The 25,699-nt window shown below is 40.6% G+C and overlaps 1 protein-coding gene across 5 annotated transcripts in view; it reads left to right on the top strand.

Annotated features, from left to right (window-relative positions):
- Positions 1-201: 201 nt before the first annotated feature.
- LOC121288695 (CREB-binding protein-like) overlaps positions 202-25,699 on the top strand; it is a 162,456-nt gene continuing 136,958 nt past the window's right edge. For 4 of the 5 annotated variants that reach the window (XM_041207434.1, XM_041207436.1, XM_041207435.1 and 1 more), the window contains exons 1-2: positions 202-565; positions 3,026-3,756. In XM_041207434.1, coding sequence (XP_041063368.1) covers positions 481-565; positions 3,026-3,756 — 816 coding nt within the window. In that variant the 5' untranslated portion in view covers positions 202-480. Of the gene's footprint in view, positions 566-3,025; positions 3,757-7,511; positions 7,673-25,699 lie in introns of those variants that run through there. The other variant, XM_041207438.1, reaches the window with a different exon arrangement.

Raw genomic sequence — 25,699 nt, forward strand, 5'->3', positions numbered from 1 at the left:
GAGAAGGGGGACCGGGAGGGGGAGGAGGAGAGGGGGGGGGTTTAAAAATCCGTATCCCCTTCGCTCCGCTGTACCGAGTGTCTGGGTGAAGTATTGTTTTCATCGCCTCAGTCGGCAGCGGCCCGGCGTCAGTCCCCGGCCTGGCCCCGGCCCGACATACGAAAATGCGGCCTGACTGACAGGTTCCAATTTATGTTTTTTTTTACATATAGGGAAAAAAGGGGTCGGAAGAATTTTTATTTTTTTCCCCTGTGTGAGGGGGGAGTGTGGAATGGCGATGCGGGGTGTCGCGGTGGGGGAATGGCGCTGTGGCTAAGGAGGAGCGGGCTCTCGGTGCTAGTCTCAGGCCCCGGGGCCTGCCAGAGTTGCCGCTGCGTCCGTCTCTATCCCTCCCCCCCTCACCTTTCCATGTTCATTATATGAAACGCGAAAAAAGGGAGGGGGGAACCATACATATATATAATATATACAGAAAATAAAATGGCCGAGAACCTGCTGGATGGACCGCCGTCTGCCAAGCGGCCCAAACTCAACTCGCCGGCGCTCTCCGCCAGTGACAGTACAGGTAAGGAGGAGATATCGCCTGGGACAACCGGGGAGGGATTGGGAGTGTAGGTAGTTGCGTAGCCTTCCAACACCCCTCTTTCTGGATTGCAGATGTTCACCAAGGACAGCATGCATGTTGTGTGTGTGTTTTGAAATTAAGGATCTTGTCAAAAACCTTAAGGAATGGCTGGTTGTGAGATGGGTTGCTGCAGAATTTACTGAGGGGGAACATGGCAGGATTTGTTTTGCCCCTTCCTTCTCTCCATCTCCCCGCGCCCCCCCCCCCCCCCCCCCCCAAATAAAGCTAGCTGTCTTTGCAGTACCATTGTATAATTGGGAAGGTTTGGAGGGGGAATGACCCAAAAACGTGTTTAAGGTCGTAATATATATTTTAGGTATTGCACATTTAAAGACGAGGAAGAAAAAGAATTGTGGATTACATGCGAGCAAATAAATTATTGATCATTAAAGTGATTTAGCATTTACCTGTCACATTTCACAAAATTCAAGTTCAGTAATTGATACATTTACTCAATCATTTTAACACAAGCAAAATACTAATAAAACTTGTCCATCGTTTCGGTGCGATTAAATTGAAGTTCGTCTTGCACTCATATTTCAGCTCGAGTATTTATAGTGGAGGAATTATACCTTTGGTGCTTTTCGTAATGTCAAAGCATTTCGTTAAAACTAATGAAATATGTAATGAAACAGAATATCGTATATATTTTTAAAATCTGTAGATATTTAAACTACTACTTTAAACAGTTTTGTGACAAGTGAAGTAGAACTTGTTAAATTGCTTTGCGTAAAAAGTATTGCATCTAAGGTTGTAGTGCTTGATGCATCCGATGCAAAAGATGCATCTGATGGTATGTGTAAAACGTGCATTGTGTCGGAAGTAGCAATCCTTCGTATTCTGCTCATTATTTTGTAAATAGAAACTTGTAGCGGCGGACTGCATTGTGGCCAGTCCTAGTTGGCGGAAGCTGGAGGTTTTACATTTAATTCTATACTGTCTAGTGGCAAAACGACACCTCCCAGTTATTGTCCTGGGGACTCTGACGAGCCGAGTAATCGATAGAACTGTCGACATTTTCGAGTAACAATAATTACAGTTGTCGTCAGTCAACTATTTAATGGGACAAAACAAACTAAAATGGCAATTGGACATGCAATATATCGTAATGTCGAACCATAATGTATGCATTTCCCGTTGTATATAATTTTAGGCTAATGATGAGTATCCAAACTGGCACAGGACTATTATAGGGACGACAATAATAATTATACAGAATTGAGCTTGTGGGTAAGATTTTAACGTAGTGTGTTAGACTGTTAATTCTACAAAGGCGATGTTAAATATTTGTAGTGTGGAAATTAAAACAAAATGAAACATTTTCCAAGGGTAGCTTTGGAAGTTTATTTACTCTTTTACATCTTTAATATATGTGAGTAAATGAACATTTAAACTTAGCTTCCATGTTATGACAATTCGTGGTAATACAATTGTGGACATGTACTGTGCTGATGGATACTTTAAAGCATTCTGCCTCTGAAGCTTGAACTGGCAGATTATGCTGTTGCTTTATATGATGCAGCACACATTGAAGAAATGTAGATAATTTGTATGTTCACATATTCAGCTGTATTGGTTGTACTGTAAAAAACTGATTTCTAATAAGGTTTATGCAACCACTGTGAAACCAAGATTTAACTTGACTGTATATGGTATTATTTCCTGACCGTTTACCTTTGCTGGAACTGCACCCACTGTTGTTGTATGAAGTGTGTTTAACAATGTCCAGTGTCAGAATAGTTGTATTATGGTTTGCGAAACTGTTACAAAGTACGTTTGGAAAAAAATCACAGAAAACGTTTTGACTTGAAACATGTTTGAAACACATGGTTATGCATTTCAGAAATGCTTACAATTATAACAACAAGGATACACATGGTTGCAGGGTTTGGGTAAGTTGCACTGATGATTTGGTGACATAGAGTTTTCTCCCTAAAACAGACTCCAACAGCAGTTGGCTTGTTGCACAGTTGATTTAATGTGAAGCCAGTACTTAATATGTCATTGTTGGGATGAGTGACATCGAGCTGTTGTGCAAAGGTGAAAACGCATTTGGTTTTTGTTTATGATCATTTTTCTTTAAAAAAAATGACTTTTAGAAACTCCAATTGGAAGAGGATAGTAGCAGAGACCTTTGCTCACTGCACAAATCTTAATATAACTGGAAGTTCATTAATGAAAATTATCTTTTGGAATTGGTTTGGGTGGGTGTATGCTAGTGTTAAGTACTTGGCAAGGTATCGCTTCTGAGTTTTTAAAAGATATATTATATTAAATTGTGCGTCAATGATGTGTTTATTTTTGGGTGCAGAAATTACCTTTAATACAAAATGTATGCAATATGTACAAAGTGCACTTTTAATAATCAAATACTAAGAGTGGATAATTTTTATTTTTTAGATTTTGGATCGCCATTTGATTTAGAAAATGATTTACCCGACGAGTTGATCAGATCATCCGACCCTTTAGGACTGCCCAATGGTGGCGAACTGAGCCAGTTGAATAGCGGCATTGGTCAAGACGCCGCTTCTAAACATAAGCAGCTCTCGGAGCTATTGCGGGCTGGCAGTGGCTCCAATCTCACTGGAGGACTGGGCAATGTGAATTCCAGCAACAACCCAGGTAGATCAATGGACAGTCCTAGCCAGGGCCAGCAGAACAGCTCCAATATAAGCAACATGGGCAAAAGCCCTCACAATCAAGGGCTCACTTCACCTTCCAGTCTGGGGATGGCTGCTAGTGGTTCAAGTTCTTCGACCCCTGGCTCTCAAGCACTGAACACACAAGCACAAAAACATGGAGAGCAGAAACTTCATAATGCTGCCAACAGCAGCCCAGCTGCTCAGACTGGGCCAGGAGGAATGGGCATCAATACCAATCTGAGTCATACGCATCAAGCTCTATTGAACAGCAGCAACAGCCAAGGTCTAATGCAGCAGTCGCAGCAAGGACAGGGACAGGTGCTGAATGGATCACTGGGGGCTGCTGGCAGGGGTCGAGGGGGCATGCAGTATTCAAACTCTGGCCTAAGCAACTCTGGCAGTGTGTTAGCAGAGACATTAGCCCAGGGATCGGCACAGATGGGTGCACACACGGGTCTAAACACACAGCAAGCTGGGGCTATGACGAAAGTAAGTCCCTTTAACATTTAATATTGATAATGTTGTATGATTCCATATTTACTATCTAATTATACAGCCGTTACCTGCCCCAAAATGTTTGTGAATTCAAAACTAAAGGCTTTAGTATTTGGGTGAAGCATATTCTTCTGTGCTTCTTCGGAACAGCCTCCCTCCTGCCCAGATCTTGCTATGTTCTCTCTGCTTTGGAAAGACAAGAGTCCAAGCTGTGGGTTGGGAATTTGGGCCAAGCATAATTTTCAGGGATGCGCTGTTTTGAGACATGGACATACTGTGCATTTTCAGCCATTATTAAAGAGTGTTAGGTCCTTTCACCACTTGTTTTGAGCTAGGGAACCTGGTCTCTTGCTTACTTGCATGTATCTTTCCTCTCACTCACACACACACGCACATTCTCTGTGGCTCGTCCTCTTTACTGTAAGCCTCATTTGCCCATCTCCTATCTTCAATGTGTTTCACTGTACCTGTATCCTCCTCATAGATAGTCTTTTACTGATTTGCCAATTTGTATCTCATTTTAAACAAAAAGCAAAATGGCTGACAGCATGTTGGAGACTGGGAAAGGGAAGAGGTAGTTAGCTCGTTGTTGCATCATATGAAGGATAGAGTGAAATAGTGTGTGGAACAGATGGAGGTGAATCTACCAGGTGGAAGAAAGACTTGTGGTCCTGACAAGATAAGGTGGCCCATTGTAATTTGGCTAATATAAGGGCAGAATTGGGGAAGCACGAAAGGTAGCAAAGGAGATGGAGTTGATCATAATGAAGTGTGGAGGCAGAACTTTTATATATCATCATTCATGTCTCCTGGGTGATTTATGGCCAATGAATTGCTTTTGAAGTGCAGTCGCAGTTGTTTTGGCAGTCAGTCTGCCTACAGAAAGATCTACCAAAACAATGCAATGAATCACAAGTTTTTGATGATGTTGGTTGAAGGAGAAATATTGGTCCAGAGCACTAGGAGAACTTTTGAGTAGCTCACCGACATCATCTTTGTCCAGCTAGCCTGTCTGATTAGGTTGATTGGGCTTTGGTTTAATGTCTCATACAAAAGTTGGTACCTTTGAACACACTCTCAGTACTGCACCAAAATATTAACTTGGTTAACTTGCACAAGTGGGGTTCGAATCCAGAGTCTTCATATTTGGGCAAAGCTGGTTTATGGTACTTGGCTGGACCTTCATTCTGTCCTTTTCCCTGGCTGCACGAAAGCATACTGAAAGAGTAATAAATTGTGAAAAATTAGTTTTTGCTTCTGCCGGTGAATGGGCAGCCATGTTTATGACATTCAGTAGCAGTAATATCCTTGCTTTACAGATGTTGGTGACTGCTTAGATTAACAAATTCTTTGAAATCTGACAAATTTGAACCTGTCGAGTAAGTGGGGATTGGGATGAATAGGGGGCAAAGTAATGGGAGGCAAGGTCTGAACTGGGGAGGTAGCAATTTCTCACTGGGATTGCATTCGGAGTACCTGGAGGAAACCCAGATTATCAGACTAAAGCAAAATACTGCAGATGCTGGAAATCTGAAATAAAAACAAAAAATGCTGGAAATACTCAGCAGGTCATGCAGTATCTGTGATGAGAAACAAAGTTAACATTTCAGGGACCTGCACAGATGCTGCTTGACCTGCTGAGTATTTCCAGCATTTTTTGTTCTTACTCCAAATTATCAGATTGGTTAAGAATGGGGGTGGGGTGGGGAGTAGAACACAGGCCCAGGGAACAGAGCGGTGGGGTTATTGTGGAACTGAGGGGACAGAGAGCAGCAAGCCCTCTCATGACTGTTAATGCTCAGCCAAGGTGCCCTGAGGCCAAGAAGAGTTAAACAGTTGACCCAAAGGGAACATCTGTCTGGTCTAGTTAGATTAAACCAGGTGTCTTATTCCCACAGAAGCTAATCAGGAGAGCTGTTTCCAGTTTTAACTGTAAAAACAAATGGATGAATCGTTGCCTTTGGTCTGTAGTATCTGCATTACCCTCAACCAGATTGATAAAATTGAGGCAAGGCTTCATCATGTTTTACTCAGTACTTTGTAATGATGCTAGGTACTTGTATCTTTTTTCCAAATTATAACTTAGTTCAGAAGTTAATATTACATCTCATGGTAGAAATTTTTGCTTGATCTTCCAATGCCATTCGTATGAAGTTTACCTGTCTTGGGCAGCTTAATTCTGTTCTTGTCTTTATGCGGTTTTTAGATTTATAATATCCCCGATCGCTGTCTTATAGTCATACGTGTATGTTGTTTTTGAGCGTGAATCCTCTGTTCTGTACTTTTGTGAAATCAATTCGGTTACAGCATTTCTGCATGTTCAGAGGAAGAGCTAGTGGGAGAACTGCTTGTTGTAGGAGTGTTGTGTTTGAGGGGAGTTAGGAACAGGGCAGCCCCAAACACATGAGAATTAGCCTCTGGTTTAGGCCCCTTGCTGCAGTCTGCTTGTTGACTCATACAGCATGGATTTTAAAATCCATCTGCCTTCATTTGCTAGACACACCTTATATTATTTGTAAATATAATTTTGAACTAGGCTTTGGTCAGGAGGATGTTAGGTTTTGGATTTTCACGCAGTGACTGGTAAAGAGCAATGACATATGCAGTGCAGGCTTCCAAATACCTGTGCACCAGTTGGGACGTGAGGGGCTGGAAGTAAGCAATTGACGCTGCAGTATGCGCGTTAGGTTGAGTTCAGAGGTGTTTGTAGACATGGTATGTGTAGTTCCACTGCTACATTGTGGCTTTCAGTTGGTTAATTCTGAAGACGGCATTGTCACACCATGCACATGGATCGATTGACCTGATATGTGTATCCACACACAAACAAGGCATCATCTCCCATTCAATAGCTTGTGTTGCTGGGCAGGGAGAGAATGATCTATTCCAAATACCCCTCGAATTTCGTAGGAATAATTCATTCATACTTAATCTTCTAAGAAACAACCCTTTTAAAGGGAGTTGATGCAAGTTTTGGCTAAGTTGGCACTTTTTCTACCTTCTTGCATGGGAAGCAGCCAAGCACCTTCACTTTTATTTACACACACATCCATGTACTAATGACAGGGTTTTGTTTGCACAATCATAGTCACAATCCCCAAAGCATCAGTAAAAATCATGAAATCCTATGCAATAAACCCGGAACTTGTTATATGTAGTCGCCATAAATCAGAGAGTTGGGATACAAGTGGCAGTATTGTTTCATTTGAAGTTTGTTCAGGATGGGTGGCTGGCCAGTCGAGCATTTGAATAGTCGAATCTAGAGATAACAAAGGCATGGATAAGAGTTCGAGCAGCAGCTGGGCTGAGGTACAGGCAGGCAATGTTAAGTTGTGGAAGTAGGGCTTTGTGGTGAGTGGATGCAGGGTTTGTAATGCTGCAGAGGGTCAAATAGTGGTTGCGAGCAGTCTGAGTCAGTTCAACCCTGGGACGGGGCTGGAATTAGGGTTGCCATTAGATGTATTTCTGGAGGTTTCATCACCTGACTTGGCTCCAACTCTTAGTCAGCCAACACACGGTCATCCTTGTGACATACTGCCTTCCTATGTCAATTGGAAAGCAAAAAGACTCATTACCCAATTGGATGATGCTTGACTGTCAATCCAACAGCCATTTGTTTTCCACTTTTAATTTTTATGTCTGGTAAAGAGAAATGTTCAAAGAAAATGACAAAATCATATTTTAATGTCCCAATGATTTTTCTTCAGGGTCGCACACTGAAGTGTCCTGGAGATTGATTTTCAATTCCTGGAGACTCCAGGCCAAAACTTGCATCAAAGCCCTGGAGCATTGGCAACCCTAGTTCGAACCAGTGCTGGGGTGAGGCCAAGTGGTGGTGCCTGAATGAGAAATTTGGAATGGGGCAACAGAGAACAAGGATTTAACAGAGAGGCAAGATGAGTAGACCAAGGTGAGGTGTTCAAAGTTGAATGTCCAGAGGGGTGGGAGAGGGACCAAGGTGTGACTGCGATAAAGGCCACACCATTACAGAGGAAGCTTGGTTATATCAGGTGGTGAAAGTTAAGGCCAGGAGGGACAGTTTCACAAAGGTGTCACCAGATATAAGCCAAGTTTCAGACAAAACTAAGATGTCGGTGCAGTCATTCATATTGCGGTGAATGGACAGGGTCTTGTCATTTGGATGAGTGGAGATTCTGGAGGGAATTATGGAGTGGGACAGTGATACACTGCCAGAGTCCAAGAGGAATAATGGTAGGCATGGTAAGAGGGAGGGAATGAAGGTTGGCGAGTTTATGCCCCAGTGAACTCACTTGGGAAGTCAACCAGATGGGGTTGCTGGTGATAAGTAGTAAAGAACATCTTAGTGGGCCCTTTAGAGAATGCCAAGAGAAGCACTGAGGGTATTTGAGCTTTTTCAGGGAGAATGAAGCTGGAGAGTGGGAGAGCACAGTGGTAATGACTTCTACTTTGGGATAATATTATCGGAAAGTTTCAGGAATGCAAATGACCCCAGAAATGTGATTATCAAAACCAGCCACGCAATGTTAAATACTTGTAGCAGTTCATGTTGTGTAGCAATTTGACACATACGTTACTATGATCCCTAGAGATGGAATTGAATTTGCAACAGATGTTAAAATGGAATCATAGTATGATTTTATCTTAATTTACAGTACAATGGTGATTTCCATCACTGTACATGGAAGATTGAAGCTCTCAACTCTGATATCTTGGAAAACCATTAATATTGGCAAGCCCATCGAAGTCTGTTTAAAAATACAGCACACACATACAAATAACTATCATTTTGAATAGATTAATATAAATAGTATACTGATAATTCTGATGTTTATTGTGAGAAAATAATTAGAATTATCCAGTAACTTGATTTAAGCAGCAAAAATTATATAGGGAGGTGAGAACTTAGTGCCAATAAAATAGAATTATGAGGTAACTATATCAGAACTACTGTGGTTACTTTATGATCAGACATACTTATTTAAAGTGTTTTTTTTATTATACATAGTACTATATTAAAGGTGTTATATAAATGCAAGTTGTAGTGTTGAATGAGGTTGGCGCTGATATTTTGGTGTCAGTCCTACTTCTTTCAAGGGTGGGAACAATCACGAAGGAAGTTTCAATGTGAATAAAAGTATTGTCTGGCCTGGGTTTTGGTACCTGTTGATTTCTTGGAAACTCTCTCTCGCCTTTGAAAATTCCTTAAATTGCTAATAGTTTGCAATTGTTGCTTAGTCCCTTTTATTATAGTGCATTTTGGTATATACTGCATTGTGATCTGACTGAAATTGAATCAGTCAGTAAATGTTGGGAAAAATGAAATTCTGGATTAAATGTTAGACAATATATTTAACAAGCTACAATACTGACATCTACCCAGCAATGTGGAAAATAGCCCAGGTATGTCCTGTATACACAAAGCAGGACAAATCCAACCCGGCCAATTACCTCTCCACCAGTCTACTCTCGATCATCAGTAAAGTGATGGAAGGGGTCATCAACAGTGCTGTCAAGCAGCACTTGCTTAGCAATAACCTGTTCACTGACGCTCAGTTTGGGTTCCACCAGGGCTACTCAGCTGACCTCATTACAGCCTTGGTTCAAACATGGACAGAAGAGCTGAACTCCAGAGGTGAGGTGAGAGTGACTGCCCTTGACATCAAGGAGTTTTGCCCCAGCAAAACTGGAGTCAGTGCAAATCAGGGGGAAAACTCTCCGCTGGTTGGAGACATGCCTAGCACAAAGGAAGATAGTTGTAGTTGTTGGAGGTCAGTCATCTCAGCTCCAGGACCCCGCAGGAGATCCTCAGGGTAGTGTTCTCAGCCCAACCGTCTTCAGCTGCTTCATCAATGACCTTCCTGCCATCACAAGGTGGAGATGTTCACCAATAATTGCACGATGTTCAGCAACATTCGCGATTCTTCAGATACAAAAGTAGTGCATGTCCAAATGCAGCAAGATCTGGACAATATCCAGGCTTGGGCTGACAAGTGGCAAGTAACATTTGTGCTACACAAATGCCAGGCAATGACCACCTCCAACCAGAGAGAATCCAACCATTGCCCGTTGATGTTCATTGGCATTACCATCGCTGAATTCCCCTATTATCAACATCCTGGGGGTTACCATTGACCAGAAACTGAACTGGACTAGCCATATAAATACTGTGGCTTCAAGAGCAGGTCAGAGGCTAGGAATCCTGCGGTGTGTAACTCACCTCCTGACTCCCCAAAGCCTGTCCACAATCTGCAAGGCACAAGTCAGGAGTGTGATGGAATACTCTCTGCTTGCCTCGATGAGTGTAGCTCCAACAACACTTGAAGCTTGACACAGTCCAGGACAAATCGGACCACTTGATTGGCATCCCTTCCACAAACATTTAGTCCCTCCACCACAGACGCACAGTGGCAGCAACGTGTACCATCTACAAGATGCACTGCAGCAACACACCAAGCTCCCTTAGACAGCACCTTCCAAACCCATGACCACTACCATCTAAAAGGGCAAGGGCTGCAAATACATGGGAACACCACCACCTGATGTTCCCCTCCAACCCTGACTTGGAAAAATATTACCATTCCTTCACTGCCGATGGGCCAAAATTCTGGAACTCTTTCCCTGACAGCACAGTGGCTGTACCTGCACAACAGGGACTGCAGTGGTTCAAGAAGGCAGCTCACCACCACCATCTCAAGTGCAATTAGGGTTGGGTAATAAATGCTGGCCTAGCCAACGCAGTCCACATCCCTTGAATGAATAAAAAAAAATGTTCATTAAAGCACAGACTTAATTTTGGAAATATTTTATTTCTGCATTTTATAAAAAAAAATTGAGCTTAGGGCAGAAGCCTTGTTTACTTTCATCAAATTACCTTTTTGTTTTTTCTTCTTATTTATTTTCAGGATGTGGGCATTGCTGGCGAGGGCAGCATTTATTGTCCTGCCTTCTTGCACCATTGTCAGTTGAAAATATGGTTAGGTACCAGAAATAGTACTATTTAGAGAAGTTTTTTTTAGGGCTGAGTGTCAGACTCTCTGAAACTACTGATTATACTCAAGTGAAAGGGAGAATAATCCCATAGCCGTCACTCAAGTGGGATCCGTTCTGTATAAGCTTGTCTAAGGTGATGTAAAGTTACATTTTGATTTTTTTTAAAATTGTGTTTATAGTCAGTGTGTGCTGTGACAGTTTTGTCATACCATCGTGAAAATCCAGATCAATTTTATGTAGAATTTTGCTCTTCGCTATTTTTCCTGATATGTCTTGTGTTGTAATACTTACAAGAACCACAAAAACAACTACTTGCGTTATTGTAGCAACTTTAACATAATAAAGACACTTCACAGGGGAGCTATCAAAAAACCTTGACACAGAGCCCATGTAAGAAGTTGTTAGGGACGATGACCAAAGCTTTGGTCAGAAGTAAGTTTTAAGGAGCATCTCAAAAGAAGGAAAGCAAGGCAAAGAAGTTAAGGGAGGGAATTCCAGAGTTAAGGCCTCGGCAGATAAAGACCAATGGTGGAGGGATTAAAATCAGGGATGTGCTAGATTCTTGAATTAGATGAGCGCAGATATCTCAAAGGGTTGTGGGGCTGATGATTATTTAACTTAATGGAGTGTGAAAGTTGTGAGACTAGCCAGGTGTGTGTTGGAATTGTCAGGTCTAGAGGTAATGGATATGGATGATGCACAGCCAGAAATTTACACCAGCCTCTACAAATTGTTTATTGCTGCATTTGGAGGTTTCAATATATGTTGTGGCCTTCATACAAGACAATAGTACATGGTGTAGAGGGTAACATATTAGCATAAATAAAGGATTGATTGGCTAACAGGAAACAGAGATTCGGGATAAACATGTCTTTCTTAGATTGGCACACTGTAACTAGTGGAGTGCCACAGAAATCAGTGCTGGGTCCTCAACTACTTACAATCTATATCATTGACTTTGAAGGAAGCGAATGTATGGTAGCTAAATTTGCCGATGACGCCGAGATAGGTAGAAAAGTAAGTTGTCAAGAGGAGGTAGAGAGTCTGCAAAGAGGTAGAGAGTCTGCAAAGAGATATAGACACATTAGGTGAGTGGGCAAAAAATTAGCAGATGGAGTACAAGGTGAGTAACTGTGAACTTGTTCACTTTGACAGGAAGAATAGAAAACCGGAATACTATTTAAATGGAGAAAGGTTGCAGAACTTGGTGCTCCAGAGGGATCTAGATGTCCTGCTACATGAATGACAAAGTTATGATGCAGGTATAACAAGTGATTAGGAAGGCAAATGGAATGTTGGCATATATTGCAAGAGGAATGGAATATAAAAGTAGGAAAGTTTTACTACTGCTGTGCAGGGCCTTGGCGAGACCATATCTGGAGTACTGTGCAGTTTTGGCCACCTTATTTAAAAGAAGATATAACTGCTTTAGAAGCAATTCATGAGAGCGTTCACTGGACTCATTCCTAGGATGAAAGGGTTGTGAAGGAAGATTGAACAGGTTAGGTCTATCTATACCCATAGGAGAATGAGAGGTGATCTTATTGAAACATATAAGACCCTGAGGACATTTGATAGGGTAGATACCCGGTGGATGTTTCCTCTTATGGGGGAGACTCAAACTAGGGGACATAGTTTAAAAATACGAGGTCCCCTTTTAAGATTGAGATGAGGAGAAACTTTTTCTCCCAAATGGGTCATTGGTGTGTGGAATTCCCTTTCCCAGAAAGTAGTGGAGACTGGGCCTTTGAATTTACTTAAGGAAAAGGTAGATAGATCTTTGTTAGGCAAGAGAGTGAAAGTTTATGGGGGGCAGACAGGAAAGTGGAGCTGAGACCACAACCAGATCAGCCATGATCTAATTGAATGGTGGAGCAGGCTTGAAGGGCCAAATGGCCTACTCCTCCTATGTTCCTTCGCACACCCTTTGCTGTGGCGGAGAAGATTGAATTGAGTAGATCTTGGCAGCTAACCCAGTCTCTGCTTTTATCAAAGGCCAAGCTCATCACCTTAATAAAGACTTTAGTTTGAGTTTGAATTTATAAATGTTTACAATTACTTTTGATTTAGTGAAACTTAAAGTTACAATTTCTAAATAGTTGGTACAACTTTTACAGATTAGGTATGGAAATGTAAAGGCTGCCTTGTATGTTCATTCTGGAATGATTCTTTGGTTGGATTGGTTTCTGTTAAGCACATGCTTAGTAACACTAACCAGAAGAGAGTACTCGCAACCAGGCAATTCCTTGGCCACATGGTTTCTACATACCAGTCAACATACTACACAGCTGAACACATTTTATTTTTAATGTAGGTAATCTTGCATTAACAGTGCTGCTATCAATAACCCAAAAGTATATTAAGAGAATCTTGTCAACCTGGGATATGTTGTGTTTAGTTTTCGACCAGCAGCAAACATATTCTCTATGAAACATATTCTATATCTGAATATACCTGGAAAACAAACATTTCTGCAACTTTATTTAATTTGTGGTCAACTTTAACATGGAATGGATGCAGGCAAGATACAAAGAAAAGAGAAACTCTTCCTTTCCTGAATAAAACTGGAGTGAGAAAATAGGGAATTGTTAAATGAAGAGCAATGTAATTTGGTACATAATTTGCATCTTAGCATAGATCTCAATCTAACTTTTTCCAGCTTCACTGAAATGTATAGTGGTCACTCCAGAACAAGCAACACAAGAATTTGTGACTACAGCATAAACTGCAAAAATCTTTAATTTGAGGTTACAATATGTTGAACAATTAAACAAAACAATTTCTGACCCTGATCTCCATGTCACTCTACCTCCTGCAGTCTAATTACTCTCAACACTGTCATGTGACTTCCTTTCTAGTTCAGAGGGTTTGGATAGATGTACAAATTAATCTTTTCCATGCCCAACGTCGAAAACAAAAAATGAGGGAGATTAGTTAGCCCATCTAGCTCATAGAATCCCCTCATCATAAGATTTAACACTCTCCTGCATAACTCGAGTTGTTGTCTCCAGTCCCTATTATTGCTGGTTGTAGTCACTTTTTTTGTGAAAAAGTACATCCTAACTTAAGACTTGACCTCACCTATTCTCAATTTGTACCTCTATTCCTGCAACCGTGGCTTAATTTACAATAATGCCATATTTCACTTAGTGTGCAAGTTGTCATAGTTATATAAAGCTTTTTAACCTGTAAAGCTCATGGTTCCTTTTGAAAACCAGTCTCGTGAGCACAGATGCATCAATCAAGCATTTATACATTTTCACAATGTTATTAATGACTTTCCTTTAGAAGATTGGGTATCTGTGGTCGTCTTGTCTTGGAATTGGTGGGGATTGTTAGTATATCATTGACTTTCTGGAGCAAACTCTTGGGTCATAGTGAAGAAATGCATGCTGCAAATTATGCATGTCAAAATGCTGGTTTTTCTAGGAGGCGGCTGCTGTACTAACAATTGCGGAAGAATAAAGTTCACCAAGCATCGTTTTCACTGCAGTAAAATACATGTTAAGTGAATTACAAGCTAACTGCATTCTTTGGAAGCATTGTGTTGAATAAATTTTTGTACTTACAAAAGTGAAGTACAGTTGTATTATATAAAGTTATAAGCTTCAATTTTGACCCCCTTTGTTGGTATCAGGTAATTCCAGGCCTGTTGCATCATGGCTAGATAGAGAACAGCTCATGTATTGTACCTTAGCAATGTGCCCTAACTTCATTTCTACAGTAGATCAAATTTTCTCATTCCCTACATTTATGATCTAAGTGATATTGTTGATTTATATTGAATTTAGTCTGCTCCCCAACTGAAATTGGGCTAAGATTGACTGAATAAGCATTGACTATTTAAGATGTTGCTTAGTGGAGCAATACTGCAATTTTAAATTTCTCAACTTTAGTTTCAAATTCCTCGATGGCCTCCACCTCCCTATCACTAACCACCTCCATTCCTAGAATGCACCAATGTATCCTCCAGTTTAGTCTCCTGCTCATCTCTGATTTTTATCATTCCTCTACTGGTTGGCATGCCTTCAGCTGCTGAGGCCCTAAGCTCTGAAATTTCCTCCCTAAATCTCTCTACCTCTCTAAAGATCTGCCTTAAAACCTACTTCTGACCAAGCTTTTGTCCAAATGTCTCCTTACATAGCACAGTGTCAAATTTTGTTTGATGATTCTCCTGTGAAGTGTTTTGGGATGTTTTACTACATTAAAAACACTATATACATCCAAGTTGTTGTGGTAGAGATGAAATAGCTGTGTGCTGATCTTCTGTGCCATCATATCCAGTATTTGTATGTTATTTTCTCTCAGCCAGAAATGTTGAAAATCGTGGATCTACTGTATATCTTAAATCCGTTCTCTTTACAGAACCATCCTATTAAGTAATGTCATGGATCGAACAGATGGTGCATTGGGTACTGCTAAGGGTAAACTAGCATCGGTGGATCAGTCTAATAGAGGATGCAACATTAAACGTAGTTATTACTGTATAATTGAAGTCTTTGAATATTGTCTTTCCAGATGTAGCAAGCTGTGAAGTGCCTAAACGGTAAAGGTAAAATAGTCAGGTGAAGAAACAGATAGGTGCAATGTTCTAGATAGTTAGCTTTATTTAACCGTGGCAATGGATTTGGAAAGTAGTTTTGCAGTTCAACATGTGAGTACAAATGTGCACTTCGAGCAGGTTCATTGTACATTTTTTTCTTGTACTGTAATTGAGCACTGCAGTCATGTTTCTTTCATGTTCAGTTTTGAGCTGAATCATCTGTTTGAATTTTAAAAAATTAAACCCCTTTATAAATTGATTGCATGACTTATACTGCCTCTGATTAGTTCTTGTATTGCAAAGTCCCAATATTCAGTTTACTTTGGATCCTATTGGCATCCATGGGGTGGCTGGCCTTGTTTACTCTGAAGTCATTACAGGACAGCTAATGATAGTGTCAATGGTTTGTTTAAGTGCAATAAACCCTCATCGGGATGAAACTTTTTTGCCGGGATTATTTTGCCTGAAGATGTATAGCCAGACATCTGGCTTTTGACCAACTACTTGTCTCTCTATGCAAACACATAGCGGGATTGCAGCATAAAGGGCCTGTGTTATGATAGAATCTTTGCTTTTCTTTTTATAATAAACACTTAATTGAATAATAGATATTAGTGAGTGACTTCCAAGCTAGATTCTTATTGGTAGGGTAAGATGTTATGCATCAACAATAGCTGGGAAAGATTTAAAGACTGTGATCTAATTGAAAGGTTGATGAGTTTGGTGACATGCAAAGCATGTAATTAGTGGCCTGCAATTAATTTAGGTTCTTGAAATTGCTCAGAAGATCTTGTTTGGTTGATCTCCCGTGAAGTTAGACATGGGGAGTTGAAACCAAGTGTTGTCTTTAGGTCAAGTGGGGTTAGGGGGCAAGGGGATGGTAGTTTATCATAGCGGGAGATCAGTTCTTTTTCTGCTTGTATGTCAGTGGCGGTTCCTTGATCCGCAGAAATCAGTGCACTTTCCTTTCTTGAGTATCGTTAATTTAAAAGATGACATACTTAAGAGAAGTCAATATAACTCAGATTTGAGTTTTTGTGCTCATGGCCCACAGAGAGAATGGTGAAGATGCGTTCCACTGAATTGATTGTTTCTTTTTTTAAACCCCACCAATTTTTTTGCCTTTGTATTTCAAATGTTAGCAAACCTCAGACTTGAGGAAATCATAACCTCCTGTATAGCAGGATATTTAAATATTGTGTAACGATTTATTCTGAAACTGATTTCAGGCAGCCTCTTGATTCAAACCTTAATCATTCTAATCTAAAATATACTATAATTGGATTTTGCAAATTATTGCTGTACATAACTGTAGTGGTTTCAACTTTGCTTAAGAAAGTCTTGCATTTAAATAACACCTTTTCATGACCTCAGGACATCCCAAAGCACTTTACAGCCAATTAAGTACTTTTGAAGTGCAGTCACAGTCGTAATGTTGGACAAATCACTAACCTAGTTTATTGAAACTTCTGTTTGCATGTTCTGATGTGGAGATGCAGGCCATTGGCTCAATGGCATTCCTGGGTGAAATTTATGAAGTTCTTTTACCTGTATTATGAACCATTGGTGCTAATTGCCCTATTCCTATCTCAGAATTGCCTGAAGAATGAATAATGATAACAATGCAATTTTGGAAATCTAAGTATGAAGGAGTAGTTATATATTTCAAATGCAACTTGATTTTTCCAGTGGGAGTTTCACTTAGCTTGAGGAAAGTATGAATGGAAAGGGGGCTACTATTTGGGACATCCATTGTTAATTGGTCCAGAGAGAGTATTCTATGTTTAGGAACTTAGTATTTGTATCCAGCTATACTGGCGCAGGCATAGGAAGAAAATTATTTGGAATTTTTTTTCAGGGTGAAATGTGATGGGATTGCTTTAACGTTTTGAAAATTTAAACGCTGAAGTTTATTTCTATTATATTACAAGTTTAAAGGGAGACTTCTTATCAGGACTTTTGCATTTTGAACTGATTTCAAGTGGTCTCTTAATTCAAGTCTTAAAATTAAACCACCCTGAAGAACTAACCCGGGCAATAGTTTAATCAGACAGTAATCAATTAGTCACAAAGGGCTTCTAACATAGGCGGTATTCAGATTTGGAAGATGTATTTGTTTTGGCAATGTAAGATAATGTTAAATTATCATTTACTGATTGTATAATTAACTCAGACTTCTTCATATATATTTGTTTGGAAATGAAAAAAATAGGAATTGAATCAATAGAGCAACCGACTTGGGGTCAATCCAAGTCATACTCCTTCCCATCTCCTCTGCACCTGCATCTAAAATAAATCACTGACTAAGCAAAGAAAAAGCAAAGGACGGTTCCGATTCTTAGCAAGTTGATTTTATTAAAATGATCCTGTTGGTGAGACTGGTTTTAGTTTATATACAAGTATAGTTTAAATGCTGAGCCTATTACGACTAACCTTTACCATTGGACAGTGTTTCTTATGCCAAACGTTTGCTGATGTGGAAGTTCTCAGGCTTTTTGTTAGCTTTCATGTTGAATGCTGTAAATTTACCATGATGCTTTTCTCTTTTGTTTGCTTTTCTGTGCAGACTGATTGGACACAAGTCATTCCACCTTACCCATGTGCTTCCGAAAATATTTCGGGTCCATTCTTCAATTTTATTTTTGGACCCTTCAAAAGAAAACAAAATTGCCCAAAAGAATTTGGGTAGACAACCAGCCTTTTGTTCAGCTATGAAAAAAGTTAGATGTGTGATAGAAAATTTCAATTTCCTTCTGTTACATCCACTGCATTTTCAATGGAAAGCAGCTGATAGCAGTTTGTAATCACATAAGGTGTGAAATATTTTTTCAAGGATCCATTTAAGTTTCTTTCCTCTATCTGTTGGACACCAGGGATGATACCTCATCAGATAACTTATCCAAGATCTGGAGTTTGCTGTACATGAAATTCCAACATTAATCCTCGAATTGGCCCTTAGCATCATGCTTTGGAGTATTAAAGTAACTACCATAAAATTTAATTTAAAGCAAGTAGAAAAGCTTCAGTATAGCCAGTTTGGTAAACGCAATATCCAGTGTGGTGCTGAGACATGTAGACTAGAAGAGCTATGTTCTGTTCGCTGCCTGTGCTGAGTTAGTTCATCCAATTGCACTTCTTAACAGAGCATTCTGGATAGCAAAATGGACAACTTGTGCCAACAGGATTGTGTTCACGCATAAGCAATAGCCACTTGGGTGAACCATCGGAAGGTTGCTTGTGCCCATGGCACCAATGCCTTCTGGGAAAGAAATTTGTAAGAGAGAGGAAAAAATGAAAAGAAATATATGGAAAAATGCTTGTATTTATGAAAAAACATCAGAAGCTTGGCATTCTCGAGAGTTACTAGGGTTAGGCAGCAAATGTTAGCCTTGCCAACAATGATCACATTCCATGAAAAAGTCAAAATAAAAAATTACTTAAATTAAATGTGCCTGTAGATCTATTTGTGACTCGGGAACCGAGATAAAGTTGTTATGTAATTTGGTTTAGCATCAAAACTTTGGTAGAAATCTTATATGTGAAAGTAATATATACCTTATGAAACATGTTTATTAAAAATGTAGTTGTATAAGGATACCATGAATTCTAGACATGCATTTACTTGAGCCTATTAGACTTAGCAGGAAAACGATTGTGTTTATTGGGGAGCAGACTTGGTTCCTGTTTTCCCAAGGCATGGAAAGGCTTCCTGAAAAAATGTCTTTTTGCCCACATAATCACCAGCTGTTGTTGATGGCTCCCAACTGAGTAACTGTGGGGACCATAGAATCATAGAAAAGTTATTGTATAGAAAGAGGCCATTCAGCCCATTGTGTCTGTGCTGGCCAGAAAGAGAAAAAAGAAACTAGCCGCTCATTTTAATCCCACTTTTCAACACCTGATCCACAGCCCTACAAGTTACAGCACTTCAGATGCAGATCCAGGTACCTTTTTAAATGAGTTGAGTGTTTCAGCCTCAATGGCCAACTAAGGCAGTGAATTCCAGATGCCCACCATCCTCTGAGTGAAAAAGATTTTCCTCATGTCCTCTCTAATCCTTCTACCACTCACCTTAAATCTATGCCCCTGGTAATTGACCCCTCAGCTAAGGGAAACAAGTCTTTCCTGTTTACCCTATCTAGGCCCCTCATAATTTTGTACACCTCAATTAGGTCAACCCTTAGCCTCCTCTGTTCTAAGGAAAATAACCCTAGCCTATCCAATCTTTTCTCATAGCTGCAGTTTTTCAGCCCTGTCAACATTCTTGTAGATCTCCTCTGCACTCTTTCCAGAGCAATTATGTCCTTCTGTAATGTGGTGACCAGAACTGTCTACACGATTCCAGCTGTGGCCCAACCAGCGTTTTATACAATTCCATCAATTCATCCCTGCTTTTGTATTCAATCCCTCGTCCAATAAAGGGAAGCATTCCATATGCTTTCTTTACCACTTTATACACCTGTCCTGCAACCTTCAAGGACCTGTGGACATGCACTCCAAATCAACAATAAACCATCAAAAAATATCTGAACTCGAGGCCTGTTTGAAATGTAATGAGATGGATTTATTTCAACAATGTTCTGAATTCATAATTAATTGCTTGGAGGAAAGAGAATCTTCTGGTGACGGCTATAAATACTAGCTCAAAATTGTTACTAATGACAAAGTGGGTTCAGGCCATGATTAATATATAGTGAATTGTATTTATTATTTCATTGTAGTGGCTGGGGATGATAAAAATGTAAAAGCCTTTGCAAGTTCATATTTATGTTGCTGTGAAAAAGATTGAAATGCAAAGTTATTACCTGTGTGCCACACTGAAGTAGTTACTTGTTCTATGCAGCTAGTCTTTGTGACAGTGTAACTATTCAAAATGATACGTAAGTTAATATTTGCTATCACCAATTCACTTTTTCCATGTTAAGGGTCAGTTGGGTTTCAAATACACCAGCAATTGCCAGGATAAATCTGTGGAAATTGAAGCATTGTAGACCAGTAGCATATTTCATCTGTCTTCACTCCTAACACCATTTATATTGAAAGCTGGCGCACACTAATTTAATTTGTGTCATTAAAATTCATCACGCCTCCTTGTATTGAGCTATCATATAATAAACACTTCAGAAATAACACTTCGTGGGAAGCACTGACAGTTATAGTGCTTATGTCGTACTCTATTACTGTTACATTTTCAGCATGGCATCCTGGCTAGGCTTTCTGGCAGGGCTTTTCCAGCTGCCTTACAATCCATAGAGTAATTAGTACTTGGTATAGGTTGGGAATCTAAAGTACTTGGTATAGGTTGGGAATCTAGTCAGTTTTATAAGGTTCATTATGTTTTCATACTAAGGTTTTTTAAATAACTTTAAACATTGTATAAACAGGGTCATGAAGGGAAAGAATGTGTACTTTGGCGTGAAGAATAGTGACATAGGTTTCTAAAACTGCAGTTTTACTGTTTCTATTGGTCTTTCTCTTTGATTCTATATATTTTAACTTCAATATTTCTAAATTTACCAGTTTAGTAATGATAATACAACCCCTGCACATGGTCCAGGACCAAGCCATTTCTAGTATCTCATTTGAAACCAGCTTGGAAAGCAACATTCACGCCACGCAAGTACCAGGCAATGGCCATCTCCAAGACAGAATCTAACCATCTCCCCATGACATTCAGTGGTATCACCATTGCTGAATCCCCCACTATCAATATCCTAGGGGTTGCCATTGACCAGAAACTGAGCTGGGCCAGCCATATAAATAGTATGGCCACAAGATCAGATCAGAGACTGGGAATTCTGCAGAGAGTAGCTCACCTCCTGACTCCCCAAAGCCAGTCAACCATGTATAAGGCACAAGTCAGGAGTGTGATCGAATACTCTCCACTTGCCTGAAGGAGTGCAGCTCCAACAGCACTCAAGAAGCTTGACACCACCCAGGACAAAACAGCCCACTTGACTGGCACCCCATCCACCACTTTAAACATTCACTCCCTGGACCACCGATGCACAGTGGCAGCAGTGTGCACCATCTACAAGATGCACTGTAGCAACTCACCAAAACTCTTTCAGTAGCACCATCCAAACCCATGACCTCTACCACCTAGAAGGACAAGGGTGTACAGATGCATGGGAACACCACTTGCAGGTCCCGCTCCAAGCCACACACCATCCTGACTTGGAACTATATTGCCATCCTTTCATTGTCACTACTGTCGCTGAGTCAAAATCCTGGAACTCCTTTCTGAACAGCACTGTGGGTGTCTCTACAACACATGCGCTGCAGCAGTTCAAGGCGGCAGCTCACCACCACCTTCTTGAGGGCATCTCAAGAAAGCTTATTAGAGATGCGAAGAGGGATTATGAGAAATGACTGGCAGTCAACATAAAGGGGAATCCCAAAGTCTTCTATAGACATACAAATAGTAAAAGGGTGGTAAAAGGAGGAGTAGGGCTGATTAGGAACCTAAAAGGGAACTTACACATGGACCAAAGGGCCATAGCTGAGGTATTAAATGAATACTTTGTATCTGCCTTTATCAAGGAGTTAGATGCTACCCAGGCCATGGTGACAGACAAAGAAACTCTTACTAGAAGGGTTCAAAATTGACAAGGTAGAAGTGTTGAATAAACTGTCGATAATTAAAGTTGACAAGGCACTGGGACCGGATGAGGTGCATCCAAGAATATTGAAGGAAGTGAGAGTAGAAATTGCAGGGGCACTAGACATAATCTTTCAGTCTTCCCTGGACTCGGGGATGGTACCAGAGGACTGGAGAATTACAAACATTATACCCTTGTTCAAACAAGCAATTACAGACCAGTCAGTTTAATTTCAGCGTTGGGCAAGATTCTAGAAACAATTATTTGGGATAGAATTAGTAGCCACATGGAAAAATATGGATTGATAAGGAAGAGCCAGCATGGATTTCTAAAGAGGAAATCGTGTTTAACTAACTTGCTGGAGTTTTTTGAAGAGGTAACAGAAAAGGTCGATGAGGGTAATGCTGTTGATGTGGTGTACATGGTCTTTGAAAAGGCATTTGACACGGTGCCACACAACAGACCTGTGAAAAAAGTTATTGCTCATGGAATAAAAAAGACAGTAGCAACGTGGATAGTAAATTGGCTGAAAAATAGGAAGCAGAGAGTAATGGCCAATGGATATTTTTAGGCTGGAAGAAGGTTTGTAGTGGAGTTTCCCAGAGGTTGGTATTGGGACCCTTGCTTTTCTTGATATATTAATGATCTAGATCTTGGTGTGCAGGGGACAGTTTCAAAGTTTGCGGATGATACGAAGCTTGGGAGTATTGTGAACTGCGAGGAGGACGGTTTGGAACTTCAGGAGGACATAGACAAGTTGCTGGAGTGTGCAGATAGGTGGCAGATGAAGTTCAATGTAGAAAAGTGTGAGGTGATGCATTTTGGTAGGAAGAACATGGACAGACAATGTAAGATATGGGGCGAAATTTTGAAGGGGGTGCAGAAGCAGAAAGACTTGGGTGTGTATGTACATAAATCATTGAAGATGGCAGGACAGGTGGAGAGAGAAGTTAATAAAGCATATAGTATCCTGGACTCTATTAATAGGGGCATAGAGTACAAGAGCAGGGAGGTTATGCTGAATTTATATAAGACATTCATTAGATCTCAGCTGGAATATTGTGTACAGTTCTGGGGGGCCACATAGGAAGGATTTAAACACATTGGAAAGAATGCAGCAGAAGTTTACAAGAATGGTTCTAGGGATGCGAAACATCAGTTGTGAGGATAGATTGGAGAGGTTAGGACTGTTCTCCTTGGAAGGAAGAAGGCTAAGAGGATATTTGATAGAGATGTTCAAAATCATGAGGAGGCTGGACAGAGTAGATAGGGAGAAGCTGTTCCTGCTCGTAAAAGTATCAAGAACAAGAGGGCACAGGTTTAAAGTGATTTGCAAAATAAGCAAATGTGACATGAGAAAAACTTCTTCACACAACGAGTGTTTCGGGTCCGGAATGCACTGCCTGGAAGCGTGGTGGAGGCAGCTTCAATCAAGGCATTCAAGAAAGCTTTAGATAAGTATGAGTAGAAACAATGTGCAGGTTTATGGGGAAAAGACAGAGCAATGGCAGTCAGTCATAGTGCTCATTTGGAGAGCCAGTGCAGACACGATAGGCTGAATGGCCTCCTTCTGTGCCATTAAAATTCTGTGATTCTGTGAACTAGGGATGGGCAAGAAATGTTGGCCTAGCCAGTGACACCCACGTCCTGTGAAATAATTTTTAAAAATTCCTTTCCATTCAAACAAAGTCGACAGCTTCGTTTTGGACTTTGATTTATTTTTCTGACTCTTTGATTCTTCCATGCAATTCACAACCACATTATTCCAATCACTTTGGGTTTTTAAATGGTCTTTTGAACTCTGAGCAACTGCCTGGATTTCTGCAGTTGTATTGTGTTTTAGGTGTTACTAAACCTTCAGGATCACTTTGAGGTCTCACTCCTCTCTGTGAAGAACTTTGGTTTGGAAATTCTGGTTGGTTTGCTTACCTCTGTACTGTCCACTGCTAGCATGGATACATCGGTATTTTGACTTGTCACTCCCTTGCTCAGCCTGATCTCAAATAGGCGAAGAGTTTTTGATCACAGAAACTATTCCTGAACTGTGGCATACCATCTCAGATTGTGGAAAAACTAAAGTACCTACTATATCATTCCCCAATATAAAATCCACATGATTAATGGGTTATTTAGAAACAATACTGACAATAACAGAGATGAAAACAAAAAACTGCGGACGCTGGAAATCCAAAACAAAAACAGAAATACCTGGAAAAACTCAGCAGGTCTGGCAGCATCGGCGGAGAAGAACACGTTTTGAGTCCTCATGACCCTTCAACAGAACTAAGTAAAAATAGGAGAGGGGTGAAATATAAGCTGGTTTAAGGTGGGGGGAGAGAAGTGGGGTGGGGGGCAGTTGTAGGGACAAGCAAGCAGTGATAGGAGCAGATAATCAAAAGATGTCACAGACAAAAGAACAAAGAGGTGTTGAAGGTGGTGATATTATCTAAAAGAATGTGCTAATTAAGAATGGATGGCAGGACACGCAAGATACAGAGAGCTCTAGTGGGCGTGGGGTGAAATAAGACTAAAAGGGCATAAAAGGTGTAGATTTAAAAATAATGGAAATAGGTGGGAAAAGAAAAATCTATATAAATCTAACTTTAGATCTTGAACTCTGTCCTCCATCCCCAACCCCTTTCCGTTTCTTCCCCCTCCCTTTTGTTTTTTCCAATAATTTATATAGATTTTTATATAGACCAAGCTTGCCAAGTCCTAAAGGGTGTAGCTGCTAGTCCAGACCTGCAGCAGGTGGTGAGGGGACCAACAAGAGGGAAAAACCTTATTGACATAGTCCTCGCCAATCTACTTGTCGCAAATGCATCTGTCTTTGATAGTATTGGAAGGAAGGACCACCACACAGTCCTTGTGGAGACAAAGTCCTCATTTCACATCGAGGATACTTTCCATCATGTGTGGTACAACCACTGTGTTAAATGGAATAGATTTCAAACACATCCAGCAACTCAAAACTAGGCATCTACGAGGTGCTCTGGACCCTCAGCAGCAGCAGAATTGTAGTTAGCTACAATCGTAACTTCACGGTCTGGCATATTCCCCACTCTGCCATTACCATTAAGCCTGGGGATCAACCCTGGTTCAATGAAGAGTGCAGGAGGACATGCTAGGAGCATGAGAGACTGATAACGAAGGTAAGATCCCATGGATCCAAGGCAATTTGGCAAATTGGATCTGGAATTGGCTGAGTGGCAGGAAGCAGAGGATGATGGTCAAGGGGTGTTTTTGTGACTGGATGCCTGTGTCCAGTGGGGTTCCACAGGGATCAGCGTTGGGTCCCTTGCTGTTTGTGGTATATATAAACAATTTCGACTTGAACGTGGGACGGTTGATCAGTAAGTTCTCAGATGACATGAAAATTGGTGAGGTGGTAAATAGTGACGAGGATAGCCTTAGATTACAGGAGGATATAGACGGGCTGGTCAGATGGGCTGATCAGTGGCAAATGGAATTTAATCTGGATAAGTGTAAGGTGATGCACTTGGGCAGGACAAACAAGGCACGGGAATACACGATGAATGGTAGGACCCTGAAAAATACCGAGGATCAGAGGGACCTTGGTGTGCATGTCCACTGGTCCCTTAAGGTAACAGGACAGGTAGATGAGGTGGTTAAGAAGGCATATGGAGTACTTGCCTTTATTAGCTGAGGCATAGAATATAAGAACAGGGAAGTTATGCTGGAACTGTATAAAACACTGGTTAGGCCACAGCTAAAGTATTGTGTGCAGTTCTGGAATCCGCATTCTAGGAAGGATTTAATTGCACCAGAGAGAGTGCAGAGATTTACCAGGATGTTGCCT

Source organism: Carcharodon carcharias, chromosome 15 (genome assembly GCF_017639515.1).
Source record: "Carcharodon carcharias isolate sCarCar2 chromosome 15, sCarCar2.pri, whole genome shotgun sequence".
Taxonomy (NCBI): domain Eukaryota; kingdom Metazoa; phylum Chordata; class Chondrichthyes; order Lamniformes; family Lamnidae; genus Carcharodon; species Carcharodon carcharias.